The 27424-nt window shown below is 47.6% G+C and overlaps 1 protein-coding gene across 1 annotated transcript in view; it reads right to left on the reverse strand.

Annotated features, from left to right (window-relative positions):
• The window catches only part of LOC144724423 (hemicentin-1-like), a 262312-nt gene that overhangs the window by 189660 nt on the left and 45228 nt on the right, over positions 1-27424 (reverse strand). The window contains exons 6-7 of the mRNA XM_078603538.1: positions 14884-15055; positions 1414-1520 (exon numbers count right to left, since the gene is read on the reverse strand). Of these exons, the coding sequence (XP_078459664.1) occupies positions 1414-1520; positions 14884-15055 (279 nt within the window). The remainder of the gene's footprint in view (positions 1-1413; positions 1521-14883; positions 15056-27424) is intronic.

The raw sequence follows: 27424 nt of genomic DNA on the forward strand, positions 1-27424 counted from the left end.
CATCTTGCCAGGATTGTCCGCCGACATTGCGAGGCTCCTCCGACTGAAGGAGTTCCCAAAAGGACATTTCTCCATCTCCTGACACGACTTTGATCGCACTCGTGGTATATAATGAACGATACGAATCCTCGAAAGTGAAAACATTCGTCAATTCGCGAAACACACATATAAAGTGCATATTTATATAAGACGCGTTCAAACGTTGAGTATTTAAGTCCCGGTTGCGGATCAACTCAAGCTCATCATATTTGTTGGATAAAAAAAAATACTACTTTGCAGTAAGTCTACGGTAATTCATCTCATACACAGATCGCTTGCTCATCGTGTGAATGTCTAAATTCCACCAGTGGCCCAGAGCATCCAATCGAGATGAGTGCTCTCCAATTACTGGTGTGAGTAGAGAGGCAAAAAGGTACAGGAGCAGCCCTGCAATTGCTTGCTCACACCACTGTTGGCAGAGGGGCTGCATCCACTTTGAGGGAGCTCTACAGAGCTCCTCTCAATCAGTAATTTGGCCACATCTCTCGCCAGATCTCTTGGTAGAGGTGGAAATACTCACACTTTACACCTTACCGCAGGTGACTTGCCGATCGACTAGCCGTGCTGTCGTCAATTATAGTGCTGGGGGGGACAGTGGTGGGGGGGGGGGGGTATTTAAGAAACTTGCACCATTCTTTCAACTTCCGTTCCCGGAGATGGAATCGGCAAACCCTGGATGGATTGCAAGTCCGGAGTGATAACCGTTATCCCACGGCAGTCTCCCATCTGGTACGAGTCCACAACAAGAATCAAAGTGATAATTTAGCTCAATTGAGCAGTGAGGTGTTGGCCCATCTTCCGTTTACAGCCCCGAGCCAGTGGTGAAAACTCCACCTTCCTATGGCTGAGGAGATTCGATCCAACCGCTCTTGACCACCCACAAAATGGTACAATTTTAACAACCATGATGGAATTATAGGCTGAGTCACCCCCCCTCCCACCCCCCGCTCAGCTTGAATGAGAATGCAGAAACGTATTCTTAGGTTTTTTCGGTAAAGTCACGTAGGTAAAACATCAAAATTAATGAAAATAAAATAAAAACAAAAACAAAAATCACGACGTTTCGGAGGCAACACAAGTCTCCGTCATCAGGTGGGACCGTCACAGCCGAATTAGCTGCATCAGCTGCATCAAGATGCAGCTAATTCGGCTGTGACGGTCCCACCTGATGACGGAGACTTGTGTTGCCTCCGAAACGTCGTGATTTTTGTTTTTGTTTTTATTTTATTTTCATTAATTTTGATGTTTTACCTACGTGACTTTACCGAAAAAACCTAAGAATATGATTCCTTGCAGTCACGAAAGCTTCAAATCTAGAATTAATGCAGAAAAGTTTTCTGTAGGTAACATTTACAGAAAACAAAGCGATCAAACCTTGATTGTCCAGAGGCCAGGAGCAGGTTCCTTGACATTCACCACCTTGGCTGAGTTGGGAATGTGCAGCAGTTCCGTGAGTCCGGCTCCCTTCTTCATGAGCTTGCCTGGAGGGACCAGGGGAGATTGGGAACGAAGATCGTTGTGAAACCGGACGACGACAACGAGAGGCCACGGCCAACGTGGTCACAGGAGAGAGTGAGAGAGTGAGTGAGTGAGAGAGTGAGTGAGAGAGTGAGAGAGAGAGTGAGTGAGTGGGGGAGTGAGAGAGTGAGTGAGTAGGGGAGTGAGAGAGTGAGAGAGTGAGTGAGCGAGAGTGAGTGAGAGAGTGACAGAATGAGAGAGAAAGAATGAGATAGAGTGAGTGAGAGAATGAGTGAGCACAGCAATATAAAGTGGGACGGTGAGAAGGGAGAGGGAGTTTAGACAATGACATGTCACGTACTGGAGTACACACAGGCCGAATCACAATCGACAGATAAGGAGTTTGATTTGGACAACGCAGCTCCGCAGTCATTGGCTTGGAACTCACTGCCGCTGCACGATGGTCAAGACTCGTGTAACCAGTTCAGGAGAATCGAAACTTGAAGCTTTCGTGACTGCAGGAATCCATAGTATCTGGTTCTTTCAGTAAAGTCACGTGGGTATAAAATAAAATAAAAATGACTCACGACGTTTCGATTGCAACACAAGCAGTCATCATCAGGTGGGAAACCCACAGCAAGAAAATTTTAATTTGAGCAAAACATTTTCAGCATTTTTTTTTCTTGCTGTGGTTTTCCCACCTGATGATGATTGCTTGTGTTGCAATCGGAACGTCGTGAGTTATTTTTTATTTGAGATCAGTAGAACATGCATGACAGTGCTGTGTCATCGGGCTTACAATGTATGAATACTGCGCACTCGAGTGTTGAATTTATTTAAATTTACTTATCACATTGGGGGTTAACTGAGCCCATCATCTCTTCATATCCAATGAAATAGGTACTGCTTTGCATAAAAGTTAACAATGGTCGTGTTATGAATAGACCATATGGCGTACAGCCGTTTCAAAACGGGCAAAATAAATGTATTTGTCTATTTGTTTGTGTATCTCCCCTATGATGGGACTTTCTAGGATAGACGTTGAGATTTTCAGGGCACGGGTTGACCAATAAGGTCTGAATTACTACTATAATGAGCCAAGAATGTCTGTTTGTGTGTAACGCGCGTGACATCACTCCACATGCCGCACCCCCCCCCCGTCATTAATATTCATGAGCGCGTGACGTCACTCCACATGCCGCACCCCCTGTCATTAACATTCATGAGCGCGTGACGTCACTCCACATGCCGCACCCCCCCGTCATTAATATTCATGAGCGCGTGACGTCACTCCACATGCCACACCCCCCCGTCATTAATATTCATGAGCGCGTGACGTCACTCCACATGCCGCACACCCCCCCCGTCATTAATATTCATGAGCGCGTGACGTCACTCCACATGCCGCACCCCCTGTCATTAACATTCATGAGCGCGTGACGTCACTCCACATGCCGCACCCCCCCGTCATTAATATTCATGAGCGCGTGACGTCACTCCACATGCCACACCCCCCCGTCATTAATATTCATGAGCGCGTGACGTCACTCCACATGCCGCACCCCCTGTCATTAACATTCATGAGCGCGTGACGTCACTCCACATGCCGCACCCCCCGTCATTAATTTTCATGAGCACGTGACGTCACTTCACATTTCGCACACCCCCCCGTCATTAATATTCATGAGCGCGTGACGTCACTCCACATGTCGCACCCCCGTCATTAATATTCATGAGCGGGTGGATTTTTACACTCACGCAGAAGGTCGAGCGGAAATAAAAATGTTTTGGCGCAAATTCGTTTTAAGTTTGACGTTTCTTTATTAAAAGTGAATCGAATAAATACTTCTACGTAGCAACAAAGTGGATTTGGTGCCTTTATTTATTTTTTCAACACTTGAAACAAAAGGTAAGTCTAATTTATGCTTCTACATTATGGTAAAATAGACATTTCTCGGTGATTTTCCAGATATTGTATCGAATTCCAATTTATTTCAACCCCAGTGACCGAAAGCAGAAGAGAATAAAGTATTAGAGCAGTGAATTTGAACAAATTGAAGTTCAGTTATATACAGTGCTACAGTGACATGAAGTTAGGTGTTTTATGACGTAGTTTTGTGCAAAAATCACTGCCATTAATACAGCGCTACAGTGAACTGCAGTGAAGTGTTTTATGACTTCGTTTTGTGGCAGATTCACTGCCATTAATACAGTGCTACAGTGAAAGGTCGCCTCAGCCTCAAATGAGTACCTGGTGCGGTGTGTAAACATCGCCACTGGTGCTGGCCACCCACCCCGTCGTGTGCCGTGCCGCCCTCCATAGGTAATCGCTAACAGCACTTCCTTCAACAGTCTGTTAAAGGCTCCATGGGGGATGTTTGTCTTTGTATCCTCATGTCTCTGTATGCATATCTCCATGTTTCTGTGCATGTCCATCTCTCTCCCTAGTCAAACCCTGTCATAGGCTGATCCAATGTGTTTCAACATCTACTTACACGATTCCACGATTCTGTGACCCACCGTGACATCTGTGATAACACTGTAGCCTTAGACACGATGCCATAGGCGAACAAATAGATTTAAAGAAATGCATCCGGGGTGACTCTGGAAGATTACAGTGAGTAGCAGACTTTGGAATCAGATTAATGAAGTTGTTGAATTTGTAGTGGAGGGAAAACAGTGGTGTGACTAGGGGAGATACGACATTACCATAGAAGGGAAAAGAGGCTTAAGTAGCAGACAAAGAGGTGTGAGTAAGAAGTTGGGTTTGGGAGAGGAGGAGGTGTGACTGGGGTTGGGTGGGCGAGTCAGAATAAGATCAGAATCAGAATATTTGTTTGCACTGGACGAATCCGATGAGCTGTAAAGCTCTTTTTCACAGATGTGCTCAACTAAACTGAACTATTTTTTTATTTTACGAGGTAAGGCCCACTGAGCTATGTGGCTTTTTTTCAAAAGCGACCTGGCCACAAATGATAGCTCAGCGAAATGACTAATTCTGTGGAAATCTATCGCAGCCAAATACTCAAAACGCATAAATGTGGAGGGGGAAAACCGGGGAAGAATCCACGCGACCCACGTAGAGAGAGATACACAAACTCCAAATTTACAGCAGCAGGCATCAGAGTCGGGATCGAAGCCGCGACCTCCTGTGCACCAGGCGAGGTAGTTAACATCTCGCCGCCGGGTCCAGTAGTGGGGGCGGGTGGGAACGCGAGAAGGGGAAGAAGGGAGCATCGCAAACGCGCGGAGGCCCTGGGGGCGGGAGGGGGCAGGGCAAGGGACAGGACAAATTAGAGAAGGCAGGCGGCACGAGGGATTAATTAGACGTGACCCGAGGAAGTAGCGGGGTGGTTGAGTTTGGGATTTTGGGTTTTGGGTTTTTAAAAGCGGTGGGATTGGGGTGGAGGGTGGGGGGGAGCTTGGGGGAGGGACGGCCCCGGGGGGGGGGGGGGAACGGGTGCAGAAAGAAGAATTCTTACGGCACTACGTAATGTCACAGATGTCTGACGATGAACAGTGGAAGAGCAAATTAAATGTTCTAAAATATTTATTCTGAACATCTAGAAGGATAACATGCTTATAAACGCATCTTGTAATCTAGCTGTAAGTCTGGAGGTTTTCAGTTAACGAGGCATTGCTTTTCTGTGAGAGGCGATCCGCTGGTATGTGTAATTGTTTGTTTATTTATGTATGCATTCGTTTTAACATCCTGAGGCAGTCATTTCAATAAATGCCCTTTGCGACCTCGCCGGTGCCCCAAAAGAGGCGAGCCTGGCTGCCCTCTTGATAGTGGAGGGCGATGCAAAAGGGCCTCACCCAAGTCACGGCGACTCAAGCGCACTCAGCTTGCAACCAGGGCGCGTGTCAAGCCACTAGGCACACAGCCGAGGACGATTTAAACACAACTGTGAAGAGGGTTACGCTCGACTAAAGTTAAGAGAGAAGATTAATTGCACTTTGTTTGAGGTGTTTTTGGCATTAACACAGCCGGCCTTAAAATGACACAATCGTCAGAGGCCATTGTGTATTCATTGCTGGATGAAGTCCTCCCGCACCCCACCGTAATCCCTCACGGTCCAATACTGCTAATATCGATATCTCCTCTGAACGTGAACCGCTCCATCTCCATGGCGGCCGTAAACCCTTGGATTGAAAACTTTATTTCTTTACAATTGTTTTTGTGTTTAGCTTGTTGTCCTTCCCCCGCACCTCCGATGAGCATGGTTGGCTACATACGGTGCGAAGGAAGTTCAACATACATTCATTAAATTTCTATTTAAAGCTTTCGTGACTGCAGGGATTCATATTCTTGGTTCTTTCGGTAAAGTGACGTAGAAGGGAAATAATAAAATAACAAAAATTCAACATAATAAAAATTCTCACGGCGTTTCAGACGGCTGCTTGCGTTGTGGCCGAAACGTCGTGAGAATTTTTATTTAGTTTTATTTGTATTATTTTATTATTTCCCTTCTACGTGACTTTACCGAATGAACCAAGACTATACATATGTAATAACAGCCATAGAGGGTTCACGTGGGGATTGGCTTGCTGGTCCTGCTTTGTAGCCAATAAGGGTTGAGACAGGGAGCATGGCCTCGGCGTGATCACGGCATGTCAGCAGGGGTGATTGGCCTGGCCATTCGGGGCCCCAGCTAATGGGGAGCCGGATCAGAGGCGTGGTCCCGGGATTGACAGGAAACCATCGAGAACGGTCAAGGCTGTCCATGGAGGATTGGCTGGGGGGTACCACGTGACGAAGGGATTAAGAGAGAGAGAGAGGGAATGATCGGGAGCAGACTTGGGAACGACAAGAGCAGGGTCACGCGCGTACGGGGGCTCTGGGTGCCATGTGCGCGGTGGAGACTTGGTGTGAAGTCTGCCCTCTCTCCGTTGTCTGCCAGCAACGGAGAATGTGTGAGTAAAGTGTATTTGTGGAAGTGGAAATAAAAAGGACTGATTCCGAAGCCGTCTCAAGAAGGATTATTACACTGGTGTCAGAAGTGCTTCTGCGACTGTTTGGACGATCGTCAAGATGTCTAAACACCTCAGAAAAAAGAACCTGCCCGTGCCTCTATCGGAGGAAGAGGTCGAGACGGATGAAGATGAGCTGTTGGGAGCTACAGCCCCGATGCCGCCTGCTGATAATACTCTCCTCGACGCCTCTCAGCGTCGACCGGGGGAAGATGCGACCACCGCAGGAACAAAAGACGAATGGCGGCTGATGGCGGAGCAGATCGAGTCGTTACGCGCCATTCTGCTAAGCCTGGTGACCGCGGTGGCGTCCTCACCAGCCGTGGGTCGCCAGATCGCTGATCAGCTGGACGCCACGGGAAGGGGTCCTGCAAAGGAATCTGAGTCCGCCATTGCTCCTGCCACGCGGGAGGACGCCGTCGTTTTGGGTGGGGCGGCTGCGCCGGAGCCGTCGGCCGCCATTTTGGGCGCGCCTACCACCACGCGGCCGCCGAACTCCATTTTGCCTGCAACGGGTGGAGAGCGGGAACGGCAGTCGGAGTCGCCCGCGGCGCGCGCTTGCCACCGCGGACATCGCCTTCCACAAATTAAAGAATTTATCGCCGGGGGCGATTGGAGTGCTTTTACGTGGCGCTTCGAGTCAGCTTTTAGATTCGTGAACTGGACGGAGGATGAAGCGCTGGGAGCGCTACCTACACTGCTTGATGATGTTTCTCTGGGGGTCTTCCGCTCCATCCCGGCGTCCAAGAAGAAGACACTGCGGGATGCGTTCGCAGAGATGGCGGAATTTTATGACCCACCGACATCAGCCACCAGAAAATTTATGTCGCGTCGCCGAGCATTGGAGGAATCGCCGTTGGTTTATCGGGGGGCGTTGATGGCGCTGGCCATGGCTGCCTACCCCGACGCGACGGCCGATCATTTGGATCCTCTCATCCTTTCCCGTATGCTGGAGTTGTCTCAGGAGCCCAACATTTCTCTACCAGTGTGCGGCCACGAACCGCTTACATCGCGATGGGTGGCGCGCTGCCTGGACGCTAAGTTTAATATTAAGCGTTGGGATCAGATGGCGGCGTGGACGGGGAAACCCGAAATCGATGGGCCGCCTTTGGGGTGGTCTCCGCGACTGGTTGTCCACTGCTCTGACGACTCGGGCGACGACGACATGCTGGCTGCTGCTGTTCCGCATACGATTCCGGGACGGCGGCTGCGCGACCAGCGTGGCGACTACACGGGCCGTCCACGTGCAAGGGCCGGGTCGTCCGACCGCCGGCCGACGTCAGCCGCGTTTTTCAAGTGCGGCAGATGGGGCCATTTTGCCCGTGACTGCCGCTGCCGACCTCTGCTGTCGCCTCTTCCGCCAAGGGGACCTCCATCTCCTCCACCTGCTGCGGAGCTGCAACAACCTCGGGCGAGTCGGCACAAATCGGACACCCGGCAGGTCTTGTCACATCACTCATCCACTCGCACTCATTCTTACAGTCCTAAGGATAATTTTACTTCTCCTGCTCCATTTACATGCTCTGCTACACAGTGGAAGAAATTGGCTCGCAGGGTTGTGGCCGCGGCGTCGGGCTCGTCGACGGTACAGGGTACCATCGACGGCGTTGACGTCCGTATCTTGGTAGACACGGGCGCGTCTGCTACCATCATTTCAGATGTTATTTTTCATTTGTTGTCCATTCCTACGTCGCGGATACGCAGGGTTAATGATGCGTGTGTTGCCGCAAATGGGGGAAGCATGGGTATCTGTGGTCAGGTAGATGTGAGCATCGCTATCGGAAATATTACCACCGCAGGACCTGTGTTAATCTCTCGCTCGCTAGCTGTTCCATGCTTGCTTGGTACTGATTTCCTGCGCCGGATGCCGCTGAGAATACGGGTCGACCAGGACTGTTTGGAAATGCCGGGGGGTCGTAGGATGGCGTTCCTGCCTTCACTGCTGGCCAATGCGCCTACAGGTAACGCAGTTACTGCCGTAGTTGCTGCTACGGTGGAGGTTCCATCGGGAGCGCAAATGCTCATTCCGCTGCATTACCGAAAACCCCTTCAAATGGGAAGGGATGCGAAGGGCGTGCTATTATCCCCATCAAATTCGGTATCTAAATCTTTTTCTTTGGCGGCGGCACAAACGATCGTGCGACCAGGTCAGGCACCTTTCATACAGGTGTTGAATGGGGGACCTGACCGCGTTGTTGTTCCGGAGGGATCGGTGCTGGCTCACGCCACTACCGATTTCGCCTCTTGTGACAAAACGCCGCGCACTCGGATGCCCCCGGGTGGGCCTCCACACGATCGTTCACAAGAACGCTGGATCGCAGATTTATGCGGAGAGAATTCTTCCTTGTCAAATGAACATAGGAACGCCCTGCGTTCACTATTGCTACGATACGCTGATGTTTTCAGCAGAAATGATTTGGACCTCGGCCGCACGTCGCTTTTGTCACACCATATTGACACCGGTGCGGCACCTCCCATCTGTATGCACCCTCACCGCATGAGCCCGGCGGAAAGGGAACACGTGCGCGGGGCAGTAGATGAATTGCTGGCGGTGGATATTATTTCGCCGTCCAACAGCCCTTGGGGCGCGCCCGTCGTTCTGGTTAAGAAGAAAGATGGTGGTACGAGGTTTTGCGTTGATTTCCGCTGGTTGAACAAAATTTCGGTAGCGGACGCGTACCCCTTACCGAGGATGGATGACTCATTGGATGCTTTATCGGGTGCTAAATTCTTTTCCACCCTTGACCTGTCCTCGGGCTTCTGGCAGCTTCCCCTCGATGACGAGTCGAAAGCCAAAACGGCATTCCGCACGCCGCAAGGTCTCTTTGAATTTAAGCGGTTGCCTATGGGCCTGAATGCGGCTCCGGCGACGTTTCAGCGGCTCATGGAATTGGTGTTGGCGGGACTACAAGTGGGAAACGTGCCTCATATATCTAGACGATATAATTGTCTTCAGCCGCATGTTCGAGGAACACCTCCAACGCCTAGAGACGTTTTTTCAAAGAATGCGCGCGGCTGATCTTAAGTTTAAACCTAAGAAATGCCACCTTCTGCAACACTCCGTCCGTTACTTGGGTCATATTGTCAGTTCGGACGGTGTATCCACTGACCCTCTGAAAACCAAATGTGTACGTGAGTGGCCCACACCCACTTCAGTGGGTGATGTTCGGCGGTTTATTGGATTCGCTTCCTATTATCGCCGCTTCGTTAAGAACTTTGCGACGTTGGCAAAACCATTACACGTTCTAACTGGCAAAAATCAAAGGTTTAAATGGGGAGCGGAGGAAAAAAGTTCTTTTAGGGCACTTCGGGACCACCTCGCTACGGCGCCTACGCTAGATTACCCAGACTTCTCACAGCCGTTCATCCTTGATACGGATGCTAGTGATATCGGCATTGGGGCCGTTTTGTCGCAACGTAAGGACAGGGTTGAGTGAGTGGTGGCGTACGGTAGCAGGGCTCTATCCCCTGCGGAAACGCGATATTGCGTGACAAGGCGGGAACTTTTGGCAATTGTCCATTTTGTTCGATTGTACCGGCCGTACCTGTATGGACGGAAATTTCTGGTTCGCACTGATCATGCGGCTTTGCAATACTCCCTGAAATTGGATCAGCCATCAGGCCAATTGGCCCGGTGGTCGGAATCGTTACAGGAATTTTCCTTCGATATTACATACCGAAAGGGGGCCCGTCACGCGAACGCTGATGCGCTCTCAAGGCTGCCGCCCGTTCCTCCGTGCACTTGCCTGACGGGCACGCACCGCTGTGCGGCACCGCCCACGTCGCCCTGCCCGGTTATGGGGGCGATAGCGAATGAGGACGACGCAGGGGCGAAAGCGAAGGAGGATGACCAGCAGGTGTCGGTGGACACCGATGATACCTTACGGCTGCCGCACGCGGTCTGGTTACATGAGCAGGAGGCCGATGCCTCGCTGTCTCCGCTACGGAAATTGGTAGGGAAACAAAAATCTCAATTGGCGGGCTGGAAGTGGCAGATGTTCCGAGGCAAGTCGGGATTGTTAATGTGTACCGACGGGTTGTCTGACCGACCACGCTTGGTAGTGCCTACTTCGCTTCGCTACGACCTGCTCCGTGCTCTGCACGCTGATAAGTTGATGCACCTCGGCGTCAAAAAGACTTTGGCCGCGATGCAAAAGGATTTTTTCTGGGCCGGTATGACGGCAGACGTCAATGACTTTGTCCGCTCATGCCATGATTGTGCGAAGAGGAAGTCGCCTCGGAACCACTATGTACCACCGTTGCGTTCCATTGAGGTCTCCCGTATCAACGAATTAGTTGCTCTCGACATTCTGGGGCTGTTTCCCCCGTTGGCTAGGGGCAATAAATACCTTCTGGTCGGGGTGGAATATTTTTCTCGATGGCCGATGGCCTAGCCTCTGCCCGACCAAACGGCAGCGTCCATCACCGACGCTTTCTTGAACGGGTATGTCATGGACATGGGGGCACCTGAGAGGCTGCTCACAGATCAAGGGCGGAATTTCTCCTCTAAATTGCTTAGGGAAGTTTGTGACGCGCTGGGTACAAAGAAAGTTCGCACCTCCCCATACCATCCACAAACAGATGGTATGGTGGAACGATTCAACCGTACCCTCTCGGCTATGCTTTGTCACACGGTCAGTGAAAAGCAAACCGATTGGGACCTGCACATACCAGGCGTCTTAGCGGCATACCGCATGGTTCCGCACACGTCCACGGGATACTCACCATTTTTTTTTATGTATGGCCGTGAAAATGTTCCACCCATCGATGTGCAACTGGGTAAGCCGAGTAAACGACCGTCCCGCTCCTTGCCTGACCACGTGCGTGACTCGCTTGAACGAGTAACGGAGGCGCGAGAGGCTGCCCGGTGTGCGACGGCCCGTGCCCAGGCAAGGAACGAACGGTATGCGCGTCGATCGCATACTCGCATGCCTTGATCAGTGGGAGACCTGGCGTGGCTCCACTGCCCCCAGGTACCGGCGGGTACATCCCCCAAACTGCACAGGCCGTGGCGGGGGCCTGTGACGCTGGTAGATGTTCGGAACTCGCAAAGTATCCGCGTTCAGTACGGAAAACGTCGGTGGTATGTTCATTCCTCGCGACTTAAACCCTATGTTGACGCGCGTGTCGGTCCTTCATCCCCACTAGCTGACCTGCCGGGTTCTGCCGAGCCGACTACGCCGATTGCCACATCCCTTGATCCCAAGGGGGACTGTGTTGTGCCTCCTACAGATGAACAGGTTCTGAGGGCTGAGGAAGCCCCCGCTGCCCCCCCCCTCCAACGGGGCCTGCCCTGGACGTGACCAAGCACCAACAACCTACTTCTTCTTCGAGCCTACTACCTCCTGTCCATCCGGAAGCAAAGCGACCATGCGCTGGAAGCGGAGAGGGTCCCGCGTCGCGTACGCGGTCGAAATCTCTTCTGTTTCGTTAACGTTTGATCGTTTAGCTATTTTCCCTGTCGTTACTGCGCTGCAGGGGCGCCCTAATGTATGTCGGGGTTTTCATGGGTGACTGTTTTTATGTGTTGTTAGGCGCAGGGACGCCGTTTCACCCTCAACTGTTAAACGCACCTTGGTGCCCTAATAAGATGTTTTACGGAATTGGTTCATCACCCTTTTCCCAGCCGAGACGGCTAATTTTTTCACCGGGGGGGGGGGGTGATGTAATAACAGCCATAGAGGGTTCACGTGGGGATTGGCTTGCCGGTCCTGCTTTGTAGCCAATAAGGGTTGAGACAGGGAGCATGGCCTCGGCGTGATCACGGCATGTCAGCAGGGGTGATTGGCCTGGCCATTCGGGGCCCCAGCTAATGGGGAGCCGGATCAGAGGCGTGGTCCCGGGATTGACAGGGAACCATCGAGAACAGTCAAGGCTGTCCATGGAGGATTGGCTGGGGGGTACCACGTGACGAAGGGATTAAGAGAGAGAGGGAATGATCGGGAGCAGACTTGGGAACGACAAGAGCAGGGTCACGCGCGTACGGGGGCTCTGGGTGCCACGTGCGCGGTGGGGACTTGGTGTGAAGTCTGCCCTCTCTCCGTTGTCTGCCAGCAACGGAGAGTGTGTGAGTAAAGTGTATTTGTGGAAGTGGAAATAAAAAGGACTGATTCCGAAGCCGTCTCAAGAAGGATTATTACACATACATTAGATGCGTTCTCTCCTTTGGCTGTCGCTCCATTACAGTCTAATGATCCCGTCCTGCCCAAGACAAGTGTGCTCTTCTTAATTTTGAACAAGAAGTCCCTTACTTCCGTTTGTTCCCTCCCTTCCTTTTTTTGCCTCTCGGTGTCTCAATTTTAATATGAACGAGTTTATTCAGGAATGCTTTTTGATTATTGAGTTTGCTTGTCTGTTTCTCAGTAGCTAATACTATTGGTATGCCTATTTAAGAACTAGCCATCAGAGAGTATTTTAAAATCGTAATTCTCATCGGGCCCCTCGGTGTAAAGCAGTGTTCTTCACTAATTTTGAGAAAGGGCCCACTTTCGCCGATAAGGCATCATCAGTGTGAGGGCCGCCACACATCTGAAACCATTGTTGGGATTGAGAGCAGCACGATGATGGTGGGGGGTGTTTTCACTCGTCGTGTTTTCCCTCGTTGTTTTTTCCCTCGTTGTGTTTTCACTCGTTGTGTATTGTCAGGAGCCACACATGGGGGGCCGCACTAAAGGCCACCAGGGGTCGCAATGAAGAACACTCGTGTAGAGTGTAGTATAGAACCTTAATTATTATTATCCACTCTATGTCTCTGGCCTCTTTTCATGTCCTGTGAAGAAGGCCCATTGCCCCAAATGTTGCCTATTATGTACTTTTCCTTGTTAAGGCCACACTATTAGTGTTGAATGTGTTGAGTTTGTTTTGTTATGTGTGCTTGTGCAAGCACTGCCAAACGCATTGCCACCAAATAATGTATCCAGTAAATTGCTTGATATTATCGGCAAAACTCATTATACTTGAGAACCCATTTAAGTTATGGGGAGGCTTACTCAGATTAGGACCCATCGTTGATGGGTTCAGTGTTCTTTTAGGCCTGCTTCATAGGCGTTAAGCCTACGTGGCAGGCCTCTTCACTATTCCAGTCATCGGGTTTGTAAGACCCATACAAAGCAATAATGTGTATGCGCTCGCAACAAATGACTTATTGACCCCTCTCTGTGATAAGAGAAAGACCTAACAGAGAATGACTTGACGACATCAGAGATTGGTGCCAGAAAGATGTGGTCACTGCTTGAGGATATTGGTACAAGACAAGAGAGGAAAGTGGAAACAACAAATGACAAAATGTGCACTACATACCTACGGGCTGTTTGCCCATAGATCGTGATGATGATGATGTAATAAGATGCTAAAATGTCTCGTCTGACGAAACTAAGCAATTTTTTCCCCAGGTAAAGCTCATTGAGCTATGAGCTCTTTTTCAGAGGTGACATAGCCACACAAGTTAGATAGTCGAAATGGCTGATATCATCATATGTGGAAAGTGATATTTTCAGTCAAATGATTTTAACGCGTGTTTCTAAATGTGGAGGGCAAAACCGGAGGACCTGGAGAAAATCCACATGACCACGGGGAGAGAGAGAACATGCGGACCCAAAATATGCAGGCATCAGGGTCAGGATCGAACCCAGGATCTCCTCCATACCAGGCGAGGGAGGTAACATTTCACCACGAGATCATGCAATCGCCTGTCACGTGTAAACCAAAGACATCGTTATGCCGGTTCTCTTGGACCCAGGGCAGCATCCTCAGGTTCAGAGGAATTTGAGCCACTTGGCCACTTCTTCTACAGCATTGAGAGCTTAGGGGGCAGGGGGCTGTAAATGCTCCGATGCAAGCGGACGGCTCTTAACCGGAGCACCCCTCCCGCCACGCCCGCTGAGGGGGTGGATGGTGGTGTGGTCCAGCGGCAGCGCGTTCGCCGTGTGCGCAACCTGGGGGCGCCACACTCATGGAGCCGTGAAGCCGGCACACGTGGAGCCGTGACCTCTGTGTGCCACACCGCCTCCGAGTTTTGCGAATGTTTAGCCATTTAAATGCATGTGTGCGCGGTCCGAAGTTTTTAAAAAACTTTTTTTTATCATTATTTCACTATCATATCATTAATGTCGCAGAGTTTAGCGGTTCGAATGCGGCAGCCATCTTGGTTAATTACTGCAGGTGCATTAAACCAAAAAAAGGAACGCCGTCTGTTTCACATTCAACGTTGAAGATCCCGTGACGCCTTTCAAAGGAGATTTTGCTAGCGTCACGGTCCAAATTTGTAACAAAAGATATAATTTACTCGCAAATCTTTCAACGGGAAAATGGAAAGCAAGCGTCGCATCCTATTGCGAAAACTTAGCAGGACCCTCCAGAAAAAAACTAGTAAAATTAGAAATAATAATAACAACAACGATAATGGACTCATACCTGACGGGTCCCGGATCTCGATGGAGGGAGACAGGCCACTGAGGGAGACTGTGACCTCCTTGAGGCTGGGGTCAAACGGGATCTGCCACGTGTTCTGGTCGCTTGACTCGTGGTCCGTGGATAGAATGTGCACCTTGGAAGCTTGCACAGCCTCCTCCACCCATTTCAAAACCTGTGCGGAGAGGACGGGGGGAGGGGTCACACCAGCTTCATTCCACTTCCCATCTTTGCTGTAGAATGCTAGGTCCGCAGCTTACATATCCATGGTCTTTATAGATGAATATTTTATATTAAGCTGTCGGGTACAGACCTCTAGTCGTAATGGTAACTACAAGACATTTACCAGAAACCAGGCCGGAGCTTTATCGATAATCATTGGATTGTTAGGGTCTGTTAATCGAGAAGAAACTAAATATGCAATAAAGTCTTAATCTACGACAAAAGTCCCATTATAGCAATCGATTGGCAGCTCAAATTCTCTCTCTCCATGTACATCTATCACGTGCCTCTTCTCTCGTCGCATTTCACCACCGCTTCCTCCCATCTCACCCTCACTCTCCCTCTACTATGGGTCTCTATGTGAGTCTGTGGGTCTCTATCTCCACAGCTCTTCTAGACTATGGGTCTCTATGTGAGTCTGTGGGTCTTTAATCTACGCAGAGCTTCTAGACTATGTGTCTCTATGTGAGTCTATGAGTCTAATCTCCACAGACCTTCTAGACTATGGGTCTCTGTGTGAGTCTGTGGGTCTCTAATCTACACAGCTCTATTAGACTATAGGTCTCTGTGTGAGTCTGTGGGTCTCTAATCTCAACAGATCTTCTAGACTATGGGTCTCTGTGTGAGTCTGTGGGTTTCTAATCTACACACCCCTTCTAGACTATGGGTCTCTGTGTGAGTCTGTGGGTCTCTAATCTACACAGCTCTTCTAGACTATGGGTCTCTGTGTGAGTCTGTGGGTCTCTAATCTCAACAGATCTTCTAGACTATGGGTCTCTGTGTGAGTCTGTGGGTTTCTAATCTACACACCCCTTCTAGACTATGGGTCTCAATGTGAGTCTGTCGGTCTCTAATCTACACAGACCTTCTAGACTATGGGTCTCTATGTGAGTCTATGAGTCTCTAATCTACACAGACCTTCTAGACTATGGGTCTCTATGTGAGTCTTTGGGTCTCTAATCTACACAGACCTTCTAGACTATGGGTCTCTATGTGAGTCTTTGGGTCTCTAATCTACACAGAGCTTCTAGACTATGGGTCTCTGTGTGATTCTGTGGGTCTCTCTCCACAGGCTTTCTAGACTATGGGTCTCTGTGTGAGTCTGTGGGTCTCTAATCTCAACAGCCCTTCTAGACTATGGGTCTCTATGTGAGTCTGTGGGTCTCTAATCTACACAGAGCTTTTAGACTATGGGTCTCTGTGTGAGTCTGTGGGTCTCTAATCTACACAGAGCTTCTAGACTATGGGTCTCTATGTGAGTCTGTGGGTTTCTAATCTCAACAGCCCTTCTAGACTATGGGTCTCTATGTGAGTCTGTGGGTCTCTAATCTACACTGCTCTTCTAGACTATGGGTCTCTATGTGAGTCTGTGGGTCTCTAATCTACACAGCTCTTCTAGACTATGGGTCTCTGTGTGAGTCTGTGGGTCTCTAATCTACACAGAGCTTCTAGACTATGGGTCTCTATGTGAGTCTGGGTCTCTAAACTGCACAGCTCTTCTAGACTATGGGTCTCTATGTGAGTCTGTGGGTCTCTAATCTCCACAGCTCTTCTAGACTATGGGTCTCTATGTGAGTCTGTGGGCCTCTAATCTCAACAGCTCTTCGAGACTATGGGTCTCTATGTGAGTATGTGGCTCTATAATCTTTATATTCCTTCAAGTTGACTTTTCTTCGTCTCCTCAACACGTGCCCAAACCCCTCTATGGCTCGCCTCCCTCACCTCCTCGAGGATACCTCCTGGCTTAGCAGGACTGACAGCAAAGCCTTAGAATATATAATCATACATTTGCAAATTGTAATTGAGAGGAGGTGTGGTTACGCTTTGTCTGGTAATGGCAAAAGGAAAGCAGGAGATGGTAATCGATTAGAGACGGTCAGCACTTTGAGATGGTGAAAGGGTTGGGCTTGAGTGACGTTTGTGATCCACCAAGGCTGTGACTGGTGCAGTTGTGGCATTACAGATGGAGCATGGTTGCATACGTCGCATGAGGACAGCGGAGTGATGGTGTATCCAACTGTTGATAGGTGCTACCTTTAATTCCTACAGCCCTACAGCTTGGTACCGACAGAGAAGCTGTGGAATATCACTCGATCTTGGTTTTATTCTGTTCTGTTCTTGCGTATGGCAGCAATGTGTGCAGGAGCTTATTGACAACGTCGATGTCTGCCAGGCACGGTGAGAGGGCTTCAGGAGAGAGTTCGTGAAAGTTTTTCTATTCCTCCTCCTCCTCCGACAGTCTGCAAGTGGATTAAGTGTGTGGTCCATTGTTCGGGTTGCATAGCCACAGTCGCACGACTTTGGCTTGACTTTAATGGTCCCTTCATGAGGCAGATGTGCACATCGGCCTGTTGATGTTCTTACGCGGTTAATGTATGTTTATACTAACGTGCACACATGCTGCACTTGTTGGACTACTACTACTATTAACTATTTTTTTTATTTTACCAGGTAAGACCCACTGAGCTACTATACAGCCTTTATTTCGGAAGCGACCTGGCCACTGATGATAGCTAAACGAAGTGGCTTATCACGTGGCCATGTATATCGGCCACGTGGAATGTGCCATTGGTCAGGTGTTTAGCCAAGGCTATGTTGCTGAGATCTTTCCCTGAATATTGTGCTTATATTTATTTAAGCAGCATGCATGAAGGGTGCACCATCAATTATGATACAAAAACACCATAACCTTTAAAGAACGTATACGTAGCATATTTGTAAACGTGACACTCTTGTCGAGGTGGTGTAGGGTTAAGGACAAAGATTCTGGCATAAAACTACCTCGTTGACTCAACAAAACAAATATCGCAGATGCAGCTCTTCATCTGTCTGTGATTGATCAAACGAGTGGTTGCTCTAAAAACTGGTTCACAATCACAGGAATGTGGAATTTGCATCATTGGCTAGGGTATGCCAGCGGAGTTGAGTGTTGCCACATTCTTGTTTACACAAGGAGACATCTTCTTGGTTCTTTCGGTAAAGTCACGTAGAAGGGAAGTAATAAAATAATAAAAATAAAACCTAATAAAATAAAATAATTCTCAACGCAAGCAGCCGTCTTCACCTTCTACGTGACTTTACCGAAAGAACCAAGAAGATGAATCCCTGCAGTCACGAAAGCTTTAAATCGAAATACAAGGAGACATTTTAACTCGGATTTTACCAAGGCAAGCCTCACTAAATGTCAAGGCCCTCACAGGAGATTCCTGCATCAGTCACTGGTGTCAATGTCTCCACGAGTGTTTACCACAACGGAAAACACATTTTTTATGAGAGCAATTTACGACGAATAAAGTCAAGGGAGGCATGTCGCAGTTGTAATCTTTGAGCTAAAAAATAAACAAATAAAATGATTAGTCTCTCGGAGCAATATGGCAATACAATTGGCTGACGTGATTTTTGTTGGTGCAATCAGCTTGCTTCCTGCCATTGACTGCACCGCAGCCGGCAGAGGTTTATTTTCACAACCTGAAATCTATTTAACTGTCCATTCACAGTTCCCCGGAGATCAACAAAGCGAACACTCCGTACATTTCCTTTCCATCAAAACATCTTGAAAAAACATTTTGCTAAGAAACAGAGTCAAACAAAATTCCCTCAAAGCGAAATTTGTCGCCGTAACATGTTGCAAATCAAAACAGCTCGGGAAAGATGCAGCACTCTCAATGTTTTCCTTCTTCTACGCATTGCCAATACTTCTGACATGCTTTGAAATGGGATAAATTTGCAAGCCAACAATTTTAATCTGTTCGACATTCACACTGGCATGGCATGTCTGCGCGAGCCACTGGTTATGAAAGCAATTTAAATGTTATGTTTGAAGCAGTGTCTACAATTTGGAGGTCAACATGTTGAGCAATCTTGTCTTAAAAAGCAAGGCTGCCCTCCACTCGGAATTATCATCATCCCGCTACTATTGATTTATTCAAAGATGTTTGGTAATGTATCCATCATTCCACTTAGAACCTGAGAGCGAACAGCCGTACAACAGATGAGCAATACACACACAAATCTACGAATAATCCCAGTTACAAAAACTAGAGGGCAACGACCTGGCCTGGAGAAGAGGCAAAACATGTAACAGCTCGGCGACCCACCACCTCATTGACATCTGCGAGTCATAAAAGCAATCGGTATCAAGTGAATGCCAGAGAGTCTGAATCAGTGTACGGTTGGACAAGGTGGATGGAAGATAACTGCGGGCATGGCTGCAGTGCCGAGATGGCACTGTAGGATCCACAAATGTTCGAACACCGGATGTGTCTTCGCTAGAAGTCAAGTCGACGTCTCCGTGCTCAAACGAGCAATGAGATTGTGTTGAACTCTCTCCGTAAAGCTGAGCCAAATGTGAAACTGTACATCCACAACGTGACGGCTGGACTATTAAAAAAAAACAGCAATCACTGGTAACCTCCCAGACAGCGGCACTCAAAGTCCATCTACCTGGGAGGAATCAAGAGGCTGAGTTGACCCGTGATTTGGATTTTAATATATAACCTTCTGATCGTGAGTCAATTGCTCAAACAACTGTGCTACCTGGCCAGATTGCGATTCAAACACCTCCATTCAACTGAGCAACGTCACTCAGCGTGCCAGTTTTTCTTTTTAAAGAAATGCACTTCTCTGTCTTATAAGTTAATGACAGGGAAGAATTGTTGATAAGTACAAGATAACACAACAGCACTACCAATTACTCTCTCTGACAACTAAAGCTTGTTTGCAAAACGTCACGTGGTTATCATCAAAACTCATCGATTATTCAATTGATTACATGTGTTCCAATTAAGTTAATGAACCAAATCCAAAGCGGCGTGTGTCTGTATACTCAAGCCAATGATTTGTGGGCTCGTCACCTCCACCGGTGGTCCTCAGTTGGCAGTGGTCGTTGGACATTGTTAAGCCGAGGGCGTGTCTCGCCATAGCAAAGATCTCTTAATAGATAAAGGCGGTCCAGAATTCGTAAATCTGCTTTGCAAGTGCTATCACGACAAGTGTTTACAGGGTTGTTTTGCGGAATATCGCTTGGACCCCAGTGGTTCTGACGAATATATCAAACACCGTCAAACGCGAGCACTGCTTGACATCCCGATCTTGCCTTTGTTTACGACATCGATGCCCAGTGTAACGTTGCAACACAAACGGAGCGATGTTGATTGTACACAATTGGAACCACGTGTCCCACTGGCTGGGTCACTAAAAGCGCCCAAGCGGAACATTGCAGCCCCAGTCGCGATGGCACAAGTTGCCAGGTTCACACTAGGTGGGAAATCTTGGGTTCACTGCTCTTAAATGGGGGGGTTATTTTCCGTGACCCACAGGGGTTACGACACATGTGGGCCTGCCCTCTGCGTTTCTTTTTTTTTGCTAATGGATATCATTCGATGAGACCCAGTCTTTTGTTCAGAACCACGGTGAATTATTTCCACGTGAATAGAGGAAAGGTTATTTCCGGGACCTCTAAAAACATCGGCAAATATCGCAGAACGAGAGAAAATAATCCGATTGTAAACTTTTCCACAGTTTATTCCCAATGTGCTCTCGGTGTCATGTCACGGGACAAAGTGTCCCGCTGGGAACTCTCAGAGAGCAGTAGTATCTCCTCGCGGTGGAGAATAGCCTGTAGATGGTGATGTCACACAGCGGATTCTGAGATGCCTTCAAAGAAAATTACCCAATTGGAATTTACAATCTCATCAATGCCCCACTACCCAGACTGTGAAAACTTGGCAGGATTCTCCTGAAAGAAAGTCACGAGACTCAGCGGGTCTTCCCTGCGCAGTAAACAAGGAGGATAAATGACCTCGTATCCACACCAGGGGCATACACCTTGTTGAAGAGAGGGCAACCAAACAATATTTTTTTTTCTTTTATTCTGATTTTTTGCTTTTACGATGGGACCTTTTCACCAGTTTCAAAATATTGAATGATAAAAAGGCTTTTCCCGTACTGGCGTGAATACAGGTGTTAGTTATAACTGCTGAACCCGAGTAGATTAATGCTTTGGTGTTTGCACTGTCCTTGTACTGCTCGCCTTTTGGCAGAAATTGGTCTAGCACTGGTGAAACAATGCCACAAAGGAGGCAGTCTATGGTGCGGGCCATTCATACTACAAGTATGCGCGGTCGCGCAGACATGATGCCCTGTAATTTGAGTCTGTTTGGTGTTTGAACATCTTAACACCTGGACAACATTTGTTTATTGCATGAAGACATTTAATTTATATGATTATTGCAAAGTCATTGGTGACTCAGCTGAGACCGTCAACTTATTACACTCGAGCACACGGTTGAATCACTAGTGACTGCCCAGATGTCATCAGTTCCACCTCAATGTTCTGACCCCTGTGCCACTTGGAAACCGTAAGGTAGAACCATCTCAGAGGTTCCTAACGGGGGAGATGTCAGGGTAAATGAGGCTGCATTAGTTGGATCCTAGGTCCGAACCCCAGGCAGCTTCTAGTGGTTAGGTCTGGGTCCCCAAGTTTAACAAGGTGATGGTATCAGCTAAGTCATAAATGTATGCACATAAGAGCATCATATACATTTCATTTTGTTACCTTGTGGCTTATTCCAGGTCTGAGAGATACATTGTATCGATGTTATTGAATAGTTGACAGCCAGCGAACCACTCTGCACACTTGAAGAATGAGCATCCTCCGTTGCTGCGTGAGAGAGAGGCCTATTGAAGCGACTCCAGACGTAGATTTTCAGTATCGTCTGCTGGGACCATTCCTTGACATGAGAAGGATGCTCAGCTCACTAAAGAAGCTCAATGCTTTTGTCGCTGATAAGGAACACTGGAATACATACTTATCGTAATCAGCGTCACCACCAGCTCGATGCACTGCTGTATGAAAACCTCAAAAATCCATCGGCATTACTGTTCTATCTTGCAAAATGCATCTCCTGTACATGACCTCATGTCATCGCTCTATCTTCCATTGTAAGGCCTCTCAGACGTGTTCCCTACTTTGGCTGACACTGTCATTAGTCTTGACTCCTGCAATTATCCCTCCTTGTGATGTGTCCATGTCAACCTCCATTATTTTTCTTCAGGAAATATGAGACCCCTCTCTGCGTATATTCTCTAATCGATGTGTTCCTTTTCCTTTCTCTCAGGAAGGTTATAATCATAGAATAAATTATTCAGTATATTACATAGCCATTAAAAAAAAAAGTCAATCATGTTAATTTTCTTTGAGTGGGAGTGAATAACGAGATGGCCAGTAGTAGCGCATGTTTTTACAGTAATAAGTAGAGTGTTGTTTTTATTATTTGAATACGAAACAAAAACACAAATAGAAATTGTCATATTTTGTTTTATTTTGTTTTATTTTATTTCTACCTACGTGACTTCACCGAAAGAACCATAGAGTATGGATTCCTGCAGTCACGAAAGCTTCAAATCAAGATAATAACTAAAAATGTTAAAGATAATTAATTATGAGACACGACGCTAGGAGACATCAGACCTGAGCATGTGACCTAACCCAACATCCTTTCAACGCCACTTAAAAATTGAGCATCACTTTGTGAAAAGTGAACAACGGTTGTCCTCCAGGAAGACTCGCCCCTGCCGTTATGCCATGGGATGCCCACCACCGGCTTCGGGACGTCAGCGGAGGTGAGCGACGGGACACACACTCGCGCACAAACGTTTTTTTTTACGCGTCGTGAAAAGGGTCAAGCGAACTGCTTCCGCGCAAGGCAGACTAAACACTCGAAGGACTCTCTCGCTGCCTTGAAATCAACGAGACAATCATGCGCCTCACCTCAGTGTCTTATAGCTCGACCTCAAAACATTCCTCCTCCGCCGCGCCTTTGCCGAGCTCCGTGTCTCATCCCTGGGGAGCAGGCGATGTTTTTCCCGAGTGGTGCGTGTTGGCAGTGTGCGTGTGTGCATGTGCGTTTACTGCGTGCGCGTGCGTGCGCGCTCGCCCCCTCTGTATTTGTGTACACGAGCGCGTACGCATGAATCATTATTTTTCCTGTATATTTGTCCGGCCTGTTAAAGTGCCTTGAAGTACGTCTCCATACACGGTGCTGTATAAATACCGGAGCGCTGCGGTGCCTGTTATTTGACACCGCTGGATGGACGATTACAGGAGTTAGCACGTGCCCTATACTCGGTGTTTGAAGCAGCAGACCAAAGGGATTTTTCTGTTTCAATCTCGTCTGTGCTGGGGAACGCTCAGGAGAGAACTGAAGTCGTTAAAGACCTTGTGACATCATAAGTCAATACAGTAAAAAAGTAAAGAAAAATCAAAGTGTCTCCATACTCAAAGGCGTATTGAGCCATGTTCATTCCCCCTTCCACACTACCCCATTATTCAGATCATTCAGCCAGCCACTTTGATTTTGTACAGTCAGTCAAACCAACATGTCCCTTTGCACGTGGTGCGTATTTGTGTTGGCGGCCCTGAATTGGTGCTGGAAATTCCACAGTTACATGGTGGGAGCCAGACTTTACGTAGAGTACCCACTACTGACTTTCCCGCAAAGATGGTTCAAATTGTGTAGGCCCTGGAGGAATAAATTAGTTGAGTCAACACCAAGCCGCAATTTGAACTTGCAACCTTCCTTTAACCGCCGTGCCGTACCGCCAGATTTTATTTTACTCGGTAAGATGAACGAAGGGAAAACAATATTCCTCCTAAAATCTCGGGAAGTTGATGTGTGCAGTGTGTGGAAGGTTTAAGCCATTCATACAAAGAAGTGAGTACTAAAGGAAACATTCGAATCATCTGCCCTCGTAGCTTAATTGAGTTGTGTGGTTCAGCACGGCTCTCATTCCATTGCAAATGCAATCATCATTTTTTTTATCGTTGCCAAAAGAGACACTGGAAGCATCTGCTTTTGGTTTGCCAGTGCGCGTGACTCTCGTGGTGGGAAATTCCAACACGTGATACGAGTTCACTTGTGGACGTAGCACAGGCATTGTGGGCAGCCTCGCTGCTTTCAATTTGCCAGACTGCCAAGCACCGCAACTCTCATAAAATAAAAAAAAACGTCTGCATCTCAGGTTACATTTAAATGTATGTCACAGACAAGTCGTCCGCGAGTTCACCGAGATGGTCAGTGTCCCCTTATCTCAACCAGTGCCGCAGAGAACATGGGTTAGATTATTGGGCCCAGGCCAGAGCTCATAACCCGGCTTTCAAGTTTCAGATATGCCAAGTCAAAGTGTAGGCCAAGTCTGCTCTAACAAGATAGCTGGTGCAAGCCTCTGTTGGTGGCTTGGAGCCAGGAGTGGAAATTCCACACGGCTATGATGGTAGGATAACATCTCGATAAGACGAGGACTGCTGTTGACTTCCCACAAAGCAGAACAGTCGAACCCCTCTTAACGACCACCCCTGTAAACGACTAATCGCTTAACGACGGGCCTCCATAGAGCCCAATGTGTAGTGTATAGTGTAGTGTATAGTAGTGTATAGTGTAGTGTATAGCGTAGTGTATAGTAGTGTAGTGTATAGTAGTGTATAGTAGTGTAGAATAAAACCGCTCTTAATGACTACCCCTGTAAACGACTAATCGCTTAACGACGAGCCTTCATAGAGCCCAATGTGTAGTGTATAGTGTATTGTATAGTAGTCTATAGTGTAGTGTATAGTGTAGTGCATAGTAGTGTAGTGCCTCCATAGAGCCCAAAGTGTTCGCTTACCGACTAGTCCCTGTCAACGACGGGCTGTTGTAGGTCCAGTAAATATTAATGAATGCATTGATTAACCATGTTTCTTTTCATCTTATGTGTTTTATAATGTTGTTAGTATCTTTATCTATTAATATCCATTGTTTAAATATTATAAAGTACGTTTCTTGGGCGATAAAGGGTAACATTGGATGCTATCGGAACGAATTAAGCCTTTAACGTGTATTTCCTAAACTCACTTTACCACCAAATCACTTAATGACCGGTTTCGTGGAACCAATTACTGTCATTAAGAGGGATTCCACTGTACATTCATTTTATCAACCCTGGAGGCAAAATGGGCGAGTCAACCCAGAAATGGATTTTAAACTGAAACTTTGTAATTGTAAGTCGCGCGCTATGGATATCGAGCTGCCGAGAAGGATTCTCACCTCCATAATCCCTTTTATATATCAATCACAAGACATCATACCTGTCAACCCCTTATAAGTGCCTACTTTATTACAGACTAATTCACACCTTATTGGTCATCACGTGCCCTTAAAAATCTCATCCTTCATCCGACAAAGTCCCATCACAAGTGAGAAACACAAACAAATAGACAAAAACGTGTTTTTGCCCGTATTGTAACGGCTGCACGCTGTATGGACCTGAAAACAAAATTTCCCTGTACAAGAATATGGGTAAACCATATGGTTTGACAGGTATGAGACATTTATACATTAAAGAGATTATAGGACAGACATCATCATCGTCATCAGCCATGATCAACCCACTGCTGGATAAAGGCCTCCCTGAATTGTCGCCACCTCTAACGATCCTGCGATGTAACAATCCTCCTAGCACCCGCACATGAACCAATTTCATCGCTCCATCTCCACAGCGGATTCCCCCTCGGTTGAGTTCCATTCGTTGGCTGCCTCTCGGTTATTATTCTTGACCGTCGGCCATCATCCTTTCCATCGGACATGTCCTGCCCAAGCCCACTTACTTTTGTTAACATTTCGGATGATGTCATTAACCTGCCGCACTTCTTCCCTATTCAACGTCTTCCTCTTTTTGTCTCTCAATGTAATTGCGAGAGTGTAACTCTCCACGTTTCTGTACACACTTTCCAGTTTGCGTTGCATATTTTTTTGTGAATGACCGTGCTTCTGAGCCGTGTGCCATAGCAGGTAATACACACTGCTTAAACGCTTTTCTCTGTGGGCACATTAATACATTACTTTTCATGGTCAAATTTCAGCTTTTGATTTCGACAGATATCTACATATGTACAGCGCAGTTGTTGCCCATGACCTTTGTTTCGATCATATTAAAAAGATTGTGGAAACTTTAATGGATTGTTGGGTTGTTCACAGGTCAAGAGGTCATCATTGCCAATGCTAATGATGCCACCATATCTCACCATCACTTCTATTCCCCGACTATATCCCCAAAATATTGCACATGTGACACCCGATCTCCAAAGTTTGCCCATACAATATAATACATCGGGCTTTATGTCCTGAATCTGGTTGCTGTCCTCAGGGGTGGCGCGGGCAAACAGCACGAGCACCGTGCAGCATGTAAATATTGAATATGCATCAGTGCCACGTTGCGGCGACAATATTCACTCATACACAACGAGAAACGAACGCCTTACTAATGCCGCGTTGACCAGGGCCGTCGTGGACCTGCGATATCTGCGCATTGCGGCCTTTGCAACCAACATTTTTATTGGACCTGGGGAAGGGGGTGATTGTGGACTTCTGTTGGGGGAGAGGCTGCCACACCAACAAGAGGTTGAAGGTCCACAGCTTATAGATGCACCAACTCTCAACAACCAGAAGCTCCTTTTGAAGTTAGTTTGTTTAGAAACCAGCTCTCTGAGCTCACCAAGCATAGAGCAATCATATTTTGTCACGAAAAACAATGCATCAGGATTCCCAGTTGGATTTGGGAGTTCTGAGACGCGGGAAGATTTCTACTGCCCACATCCATACGCCCGTATATCGTTTATTACCTCGAGGTGGGCAAGTCCTTTTGGAGAGTGGTGTGATGCATCACAGCTGTGTCTGCTATCACACTTAAATCTCTGCAGGCGTAATAGTTACACGTCCACGGTGGAACATTCGTCGCGTTTGGATGACACGGGGATGCGTGTGACGTGTGGGAAAAAAAACAATATTCCGCTTATTAGCGCCCAGCCAAAATCAATCTCTATTTGCACATTATTTTGCATTCCTCCTAGCATGCAAGTTTCAGAACACGAGTTTATTTTGCTTCCGTAGCTATGAACAAAGGGGAGAGGCGTATTACATACCTTGGCTGTCGGCAGCATGAGAATTTTAGTTTGGGTCATGTAAGCATCGAGCTGGCGGGACATTGTCTTCAAAGCCGAATCAAACGCTGCCCTTAAACTGAGTATTTAGAACTGCATGCAATCCAAACGCCTAGCAATGGTTTCAGATAAATTGAGTTTGAAAAAGTGTGACCCCTTATTTAAATGGGCCTTACCTATTCTTTGGGTCTTCCGGCAAAGCCACGTAGAAAGAAAAAATTATGAAAATAATAACAATATCTGGTAAAATAAAAAATACAATTTTATTTTATTCCTTCACATTTCATTTTGTATTAATTTGAAGTTTTGACAACTGGACTATAAAGCCACTTTTGTGAGCACACGCGT

The sequence above is a fragment of the Lampetra planeri genome, chromosome 20 (genome assembly GCF_965212315.1).
Source record: "Lampetra planeri chromosome 20, kcLamPlan1.2.h2, whole genome shotgun sequence".
NCBI classification, from domain to species: domain Eukaryota; kingdom Metazoa; phylum Chordata; class Hyperoartia; order Petromyzontiformes; family Petromyzontidae; genus Lampetra; species Lampetra planeri.